Below are 9343 nucleotides of genomic sequence, written 5' to 3'. Positions count from 1 at the left end.
TTTTCAGCTAACTTTGATGTTGGATTAGTTATTTTAGCGAAGCTTTTGGTAATGGATCAGGGTCTGAAACTTGCTTGGGAGACCCGTCTGGAAAGTGATTGTCTCGAGGTGGCTCATCTTCTTTCATGTAGTATTCATATTCCACACAACAAATATTAAAGGTTGGCTCAGTTGTCCGTTTTTTGTTATCTCGAGATTGGATAGTGGTGGTTGATTTTGTTGTTCGTGAGGCTAATCAAGTGGCAGATTTCATGGCAAAGATTAGATCACACTTTTCAAGTAGACTTAGAATCTGGAGGACCGTCCTACCGACTGTCAGATATATATGGTTCATGACAATCGTTCTTTTAACTAAGTTCTTTTTTTTGTTTTTTCTTGATTCCATTGGTACCCACACAAAAAATAACCACAATATAGAAGTTATTATGCTTGTGTAAAATAGCACTTTTTGCATTAAAATGTTGCGAGCAAAACAAGATATAAAAGGTAACATGCACAATGACGTAAAGTTATGGGATTGTGGCTGGTTACAGTTAGTGTGAACTGTTCAAACCAAACAGGCACTGCCTCCAGTTGTGTCAGCACCGATCACGCATCTCTGCTGTTTCATGATGTCGATTCCATGCCGTATGTGGCACATTCTAGATTTTAAGAGATCTAACATCCATTACTCACTTATCAAAAAAAAACATTCATTACTCAAAAATGTATAGATATATCATATATGAAGATCTTAAGTTACATTAATTTTTATGTTTCTAGTAACCGGTATTATTAATACGTTACGTACTAATGTAGAATAATTTTACAGTTACACAACTTTATACCACTTAAGTTATTTATCTTATAAAAATATAAATATTATTTTTATAAAGTGTAATGTTTCATCATATTATAAAAATTATCAATTTAGAGGTTCCAATTTTTAACATATATGATGATATATTGTGTGTTTAATATAATCGTGAAATTTATTCATAATAGTAATCTTTATATAAAATAAATTTTGATTTAAAATTCATATCATATAAATCTATACTTCAAATTTTATAATTTTTTTCATTTATAACATTATGGTTAATCTAATAAGAATGTCTTTTCAAATGTATGAATATTGAAGTTCCTGATTATATATTTATTGATGTTCATATTTTCTTAAAGTTGTAATAAATGGTATATATGCTATATAATTACTAAAATTAAATTAATCGAACTAATTAATGGATGAAGGAAATTTATATTTTGTATAAAATTATTAATTAGATAAGAGTTGATATAAGAAGTAAGCATATTCTTGAGTTCCTTACTATATATGGTAGGACTTGGATAAATTTAAGTAAGATTACCCCGTAAATAAAGAAAAAGTAAAATAGTAATTATTAATTAATATTGATTTCATAAGGTAAATCATGATCTTTAATATAAGAAGTAATAATTTAAGGAGAAAGGATGAAAAGCTATCCAAATCCAAAATGAAATATGATATAAGTGCCAATGTCAAAGTACAAGCTATTCCGTAAAGCAGTGAACAAGTGCCCAAATCCTCTAAATGTATATGGCATGATTTGGATCTTAGGATTATCTCTTGAATCAAAAGAAAAAGAGTAATTATTAATCTTGATAAGTTAATCATTATCTTAATTAATTAAACAATAATCTAAGGAGAAAGGTGAAACATGATTCCAAATCTAAAACAAATATGATAGTAAAAGCAAAGTTATATTACAACAAATAAAAATTAAATAAATCAATGAATTGCATTGAATTGGCAATGTCAAAGTACAATCTATTATGTAAAGCATAGAACAAATGCCCAAGTACTATGTTATGTACAGGAACAAACTGATACAAAAAACCCCCAAATAATTGAAAAAACTAAAGATTGATGAATATGGAACAAGGTATGAATGTAATTGAATTCATTGTAGTTGAGAAAGTTCAAAGCTGAGAATGGCCAAAAAGACGAGGCTTCTTCATTGGTAGAGGACTTGAAACTTCATCTTCCACTAAGAACTTGGTTGCAAAGTCTGGAAAAGCTGGTAGGTTGAGATCGAAATCACGCTTGTGGCTGTGACTCACGGTGTGGGTGGACCCTACTCCTTCAGAGGCGGTGATAGCGCTGCTGCTACCACCGCCAGCACCACCGTCATAGTGGCAACGCTTGTGTCCTCCTAAAGCTTGTCCTGTGGGGAAGGACTTGTGGCAAATGGAACACTCGTGAGTCTTGTTGCCACCTTTGCTGGACACGGTGTTGGCGGAACTGTTGGTGACGGCGGAGGAGGTTGGTTGATTATCACCGCCGCTGCCGCCAGCGAGTCTACGGTGACTGGCCTTGTGTCCACCGAGTGCTTGGTAAGAAGGGAAGGCTTTGTTGCATACGGAGCATTTGTAACTCAGCTTGGACTGTTCTGTTGCTGTGGCTACTGTTGCTGATTTGTTTGATGGAGTAGGATTGGTTCGAGTCTTGTCGGCGGAGACGGTGGTTGTAGTGGTGGTGGTGGTGGTGGTGCCGCCACGAGCGAGCATGATGAGGCAGAAAGCTAGGTATTCCTCCTCGGTGCATGAAGGGTGGTAGTGGTCAATGCGGCTGCGCTTGGAACGCTTTCTCTTAGCCCATGGCGCTGATTCATGGTGGCTTGTATTGTCTTCCTGGAAAGTGAAGGATGGGGTAGCGGTGGTGGGTGATTTCAGAGCTTCCATAGCCATATAGTAATTGGAACTTGAGAGAGAGAGAGACTTTGAAGTGAGTGTGAAGAGAAGAGTTGGGGTTTTCTTATATAAGGGGATGAGAATGTGAGCCAAGTTGATTGATAAGTCGTGAGAAAGTAGTTGAAATGCCAACTTGATTTTGCATTTAGTTTAGATGAGAGAAATATTATATTATTATATTTTGAAGAATAAAAATGTTACATTGCTTCTTTCCTTTATTTTTTTGATGTACTATCCTAACCCTCGACTTTGTTGATTGCATTATTTATTCTTTCAATTAAATTTATATTTATATATATAATAAACATAAAAATTATATTTTTATTATTCAAAATAAAAGCACAAACAAAAATTCTCTTTAGATCCTGATTCCAACATAGAAGACTGAATACAGGTTATTATGCAGTGATGGGGTTCTTGGTAGGAGAGGTTTTTCACCTTTCCTTTTTCTTTGTGTATATTTGTTCCCTAATTTTATTCCATTTTTAATGAAATTTTACTTACCATAAAAACTCAATACAGGTAAGTGGAACTCGGCCACGTTTTACAAAAAAATTATGACAAGTGTTTTCCCAACTTGGAATATCATTCATCACATAATTTATTCATTTAATTTTTTATATAAAAATGAATCAATTGAGAATATTGAATAGAGGTGGAATGGAACTATGCTAGTAGGACCATTGAGTCGGTCAAACAAAGTGTCACTCAAAGACTACTCATTGAGAGAAGACTACTTGTAAGTGAAGTATAAAAGAAGACCAGTTCCAAGTCAAAATCTGGAAAAAGAAAGATAAAAATGATATTTATTTTGAGAAAGACAGTCGATGTATCATCTATCATTCAATTTTAATTATTATTGATTCTTTAAAAAAATAATCTAAATAAAGGACAAATGATATACTAAATATACATAAATCTTTATATTATCAGTATATAGATTTTACACTCTTTATTTATTCCGGATCTAACATGATACAATTTAGAGTTTCATATAGCAGCCGATGGCATAAACCAACGACTTTTCTTTTATAGTACTATTTAGGGTGTGAGGTCCAACCTTAAATACTGTTTGGCAGGTTGGAAAGCTGTCATTCGTTAACCATCAAAGTTGTCCATCCCACATTCAAGGTATCAGATGCAAATTGCATTACCAATTAACATGATAATGTTATTAATTAAAAAATTGAATGGAGGCACCGTCATATGGTTAGTTTATGTGGTTGGTAATAGGTAGGGGAAGTAGAGGTATCATCAACAAGGTACTTCACATGGGAGACTTTTCTTGTTGTGGTAGAGAAACTAGTGTCACCAACAGCAAGTGGAGTGTGTGAGCATTAGAGTTGGAGGATATTGCCACTAAGTTTTATCGTTCATCTTTTTCTCTTATATCGGAGAGTCTAGTACTGAAATATGATGATGAAAAAATATTATAATATTAATGTTCAAAAATATTATAATAAAAATAGTATAACTAACTCTTTAGGATCAAATCATGTGTTTTTAATTTGTTAATTGATCACCTCAGCCTACATGTCACTGGGATCTGCAATGCCAAACCACTATTGATACTTGATACTTAGACATTCAAAATAATTTGATACTAATTAAAAAATTAAAGAACTTTTTTGAAGAATGTTTTTTTTAAATTCAAGCATTACTAAACACGTAAACATATAGTAACTAAAAAATTTGTTTTCAGCCTTAACAAAGAAAAGATTTAACGTATTAGACACGTGGTTTTTGCAATCCTAAAATTAAATGTGAATGTCATGTTTTTTAATGTTTTGAAAATTAGATATGATGGAATCATGAATAGATTGTGTGTGAAGGCAAGGCTTTCTAACACTCGCTAAGGTCTTGTTTGGAAGTGAAGTTTTGGAGGGGAAGATAATGGATGACTTTGGAAAGTCTTCCCCTTGTTTGGGAGTTGGATCAAGGACAGGGGAAGGTTTGAAGAGTTTCTCAAATTCTCGAAAACCCTTCATGTGTCTATTTTTAAAGTTCCACCAATTTGAGATTTTTTTGGAGATAAAATGTCAAAATAATTAAATATGTTTTGTAATAATATATAATACATATTATTGTCTATTTCTCATTATTAATTACACTTTTAAAGGAAAATAAAAAATTATTCTTACATTATCATTAGTTTATCATCATTTATCTAAATTTCATACTCCCAAACAAAAGATACTATTTCCTTCATTTTTCATTCCCTTCCCTTCTTAACCTTTTGATCTCTCTTATTCCCTATCCCTCCTAACTCCCAAATAAAACCTAAAAATAAGATAGGTGATCGAAGTTATGTGCTACGTGATCAAAGCTATTCAGAATCTTCTTAAACAATAATGCAATATTCCACATAACACCTTTTGCAACAAGTTGGGATATTGTATTTAAAAAACCATTTAGTAGTTTTATTTCTGAGAATAATTCCTCTAGGTACTCTATTTGATTAAACCTTTGTTATAGAAGGTTACTACTAGGATATCCATGGGTTCACATGGATGATAATATATTGTGTACGAATATATTTAAAAAATGAAAGTATAAATTTAGTGAAAATGTTATTGAAGGTTACTTCATAAAAGATGATGTTATGTTTAATTGTTGATATAGAGTTGTTAACTAATGAGATATTATTCAACATATTATTATATTAAATAAATAAAGAATTGTTAAGAAGAAAAAATTGAAAGATAATGTAAAGTAAATTGAAGAATACAGATTAGAGATTTTGGAAAACTTTATAAACTACATTTGTTGTTGTTTTTAGTGGTTGACCATCCTTATTATGTATCAATATTTTTAATCATTTTTTCTTTGAACTCTTGAAATAGTTACATATAATTGATCATGACAGAATATTAGTCTAGTTAAATATAACCCTGACTTTTAATAACATTCAATCTTGCATCATTACATTTTCAGACTGATCTAAATTCCTCAATATCATTATTGAAGTTCCAACTTTCAACTTAATCTTATGATTGGGAAGACTAGAGGTTATAAGTCGGTTTAGAAATTCAATAGCTAGTATGTTAAATGCTTCATTTTCATTAACATAAGACATCGATTGAGTCTGAACTTAAATATGCATTTTCACCACTTATAGTTGTACATTAGAATATTTATTAGTATAACTTTAATAAATATATTATATCTAACATAATAAAAATTTAAAAGTAACTAAAAAAAAGTCACTTGAAATTATAGTTAGAACATATTCATTGATTTGATTGTTGATGCAGGTATTACTTTAGCTTGAGGAAATTGGTCGTCCTTATAGGGATGTTGTAGATTTGGATAGGTTCTAGAGACGATGACATAATTGAATTACTAAAATTGAGAATTTTTTTTCCGAAATATCAACTTTAGAACAATTATCATTAGGCTTCGATAATTTTCCATCTCCCCTTCAATATCCATTCAAAGAATTACTTGGTTTTTTTTGCATTGTCATGATTTTGTAGATGCATATTCTTTGTAAGAGTTAAAATTGTCAATGATTTTGGTATTTATCTTTTTTGTCGATGATATTTTTCTTGTTGCAGCTAGTTATGGGAATGACAAAAACTCAACCCATAGATATAGATGAAAATACCCACAACGGGTGCTTATGGGTGAGAACATGTTTTATAATACCTGCACCGTGAGTACCTGCATGTAACTAAATCTATTTTTTAATTAAAATTTTATTATTATTTCATAATTCATAATGTGGTGGGAAACTAAACATGTAAGTATTGATCTATTGAATAAATGATTCATTTTGTGAGAGGAACTCAGTTTTTTCTTGGGCAAACAACCCCCCAACGACTAGATTGCTTTTACCCTGGTATGTTGGTTGTGTATTTTCTTTTGTTAGTTAATAACCTCTAGATTTTAAAGTGGAATTGCAATATATTATTTTTGAAATATGGCACATTGGCTATTGGTAATAAGTATGGTTGACAGTCATGTACTCTTTTTATGTAGTCAAACTGAATGAATTCATTACAGGTACAGTGTGAGAAATTACTTTTATGGATGCACACATAAAATACTATTTATTATATATCATGAATGAGTTTATTATTGATCTACAAATTGAACATTTTAACTTCCCAAAGTATATTTAATATACAAATTGAATATTTTAACTTCCCAGAAGTATATTACAGAAGAGGTCAGTTCCACTTGATCTTTGTGCCACCCAACTAATCTATAGCTATATCTTCACTCATGACTAAAGATGAGACTAACCTGTCCAAACTTATATCATTATTGTAGTAAAGGAAAAAATAAAATGAAAATTGAGTGCATTTAATTTGTGAGCTTGTGAAACTAAAAGAGACAATGACTCATGCACATGGTGAGATGTTAGAAGTAGTGTCATATCTCTTTAACTCTTCGTAGACAAATGATTAGATGTTATACGTTTTGATGATATTGAACTAAAAATTGCAAATTTTTTTATTTTTATCAAAAAATAGCAAACCTTACATGTGAAAGCTCTTGATGTGGGATTAGCTTCTTGAATGTTTAGATTGAAGTATTCAAACAAACTATATATGTAATTGAAAATGGTTAAAAAATAAAAATATATGCTATATATTATAGTTTAACTTAAATATATATATATGCTTAATACAAAAATATAATTGACTCAAGCACATAAAAGAACATATAATGACAGTTGTGGTATATTAATGATAGCATGAGATTTAAGCAAATTGAAACAAACATTCGCAATAGTAAAATAAAAAAAATCAACTCATACACATAATATAAAAATTTAGATAATGAATTCAGTAAAGCTTAATAAGAGACTTATAATGTGATATTTGGAGTCCAAGAATGGCTAGAGTTACCACCCCCAAGTAATCCATATGAAGATGAGGCCAACGTATCATTTTGTAAGGACTCATAAAAATATAGTAAATAAGGTTTAATGAAAATGTAATGTCTAACTAAAAAATACACAAAAAACTTCATTTCAATAATAAAGTGAACATAGTAAAGAGCACATCTTTACTGAAAGTGGTGACCTAAACCTGATTTTTAGCTTATTTGGCTGAAAATAGTTTAGATGAAATCAAAGATTACATCTTTAACAAAAAAATATATCACTATTGAACCGAAACTGTTTTTCAGCAAGTAATTATCAAAAAAATTTAAAAAAATTAGTTTGTAGTGACTAAAAATGGTCTTCAGAAAAATGAACAGTAAAGCTTCAGAAAGAAAAATGGTCTCACAAAGCTTCATTTCAGTAGTGAAGTGATGATAGTAAATGACACATCTTTAGTAAAAGTGATGACCTAAACCTGGTTTTCAGCTTATTTGGCTGAACATATTTAAGATCAAGAACAAAAGCAACGTCTTTAACAAAAAAATGAATAATGAACTGAAACTGTTTTTCAGCAAAATAATCGTCAACAAAATAGTAAAGACCTGATTTTTACAGAAAGCATAAAAAATGTACAGTCCAAAAACACACAATGTCAAAAAGTTCACTTTTAAGAAAAAAATGAAAAATGATGTTATCCGCAAACATAGAGAAAGTAGTTAAGTGCACATTTTTGAGAAAAAATATTATAGCCCAAAAAAATGAATACCCTCATTCTAGAATAGTAGGGACCTCTTCATCCTTCTCAACAATGAAAGGAATGTGAATCCATATTTCACTTGAACCACTTTTGGTAATACCAAAAACTGATCAGAGACGGGGAAGATTAATTTTCGCATTTTAAGAAGCGAAAGTGAATAATACAATATTACCTTCAGTTGATAGTGGGAAAGAGTAATATATGACTGATAAGAAATATGAGGAAGAAGAGGGAATATATCCGAAGGAGATAATGAAGAGTTAGAAGGTTGTGGAAATGAAGAGTATGAAAGTTGAAATCAAAGTCCAAAGTAGTAATAACATGGATAGATGAAGCCCTTGTTATTAGTAAAAGGCAGTTGATGTAATAATGAGTCTGTTACAAGCATTAAATAAAGTAACATTGTTATTAAAAATTTTAAAGAAACAAAGTAAATATAAACACAGATATGCCCTATTATAATCCAAATGTCAACGATGTAAGATGTCTATAAGGATTATAACATCATCCCCTTCAATTCTTATTAAAAAAATATTAAAAAAGAAAGAAAGAAAGAATAGTAGATTACCCCGTTGGTTTCTATTCCGTTTGAAATAATGCAAAAGGAGTATTTAAGAGGTGCATAGACGGAATAGTACACTCCAATTGCAATTTGCAAGATTTCTTTTAATTTAGGAAGAAAACTAAGTAATAAGGTAAATTGATAGAAATAATAATAATTCCTACAAAAGTTGAGTAAAGAAGCTTTATATTTGGCCCACCCATTGCATTAGCTATTGGAACATAATTTGTTCCCATGAGAAAACTCAATAAATATATGCAGGTATATGTTTTACACCTCTCCTTTTGAAAGTATTAATTGCATATAACATAACCAATAGGAAATTGCTAGTTAGCAAGTAATTATGGCATTGAACTATTGGGGGCTGAAATTAAGCTACTAGATAAACTTTGTAAACATGAATGTTTTATAAGGAAAGAATAATAACATTAAGTGGGTTAAATTATTTATATGCCCTTAATGGCTATGCACTATTGGATTT

At 30.5% G+C, this 9343-nt stretch overlaps 1 protein-coding gene across 1 annotated transcript in view; it reads right to left on the bottom strand.

Annotated features, from left to right (window-relative positions):
• Nucleotides 1795–9343, bottom strand: part of LOC109343863 (zinc finger protein ZAT10-like) — a 16864-nt gene continuing 9315 nt past the window's right edge. The window contains exons 2-3 of the mRNA XM_019582357.1: nucleotides 6808–6814; nucleotides 1795–2719 (exon numbers count right to left, since the gene is read on the bottom strand). Coding sequence (XP_019437902.1) covers nucleotides 1939–2706 — 768 coding nt within the window. The 5' untranslated portion in view covers nucleotides 2707–2719; nucleotides 6808–6814 and the 3' untranslated portion in view covers nucleotides 1795–1938. The remainder of the gene's footprint in view (nucleotides 2720–6807; nucleotides 6815–9343) is intronic.

This window comes from Lupinus angustifolius, chromosome LG03, assembly GCF_001865875.1.
Source record: "Lupinus angustifolius cultivar Tanjil chromosome LG03, LupAngTanjil_v1.0, whole genome shotgun sequence".
NCBI lineage: Eukaryota > Viridiplantae > Streptophyta > Magnoliopsida > Fabales > Fabaceae > Lupinus > Lupinus angustifolius.
The sequence above is the reverse complement of the archived record's forward strand: the minus strand, read 5'-3'. Positions and strand labels throughout refer to the sequence as shown.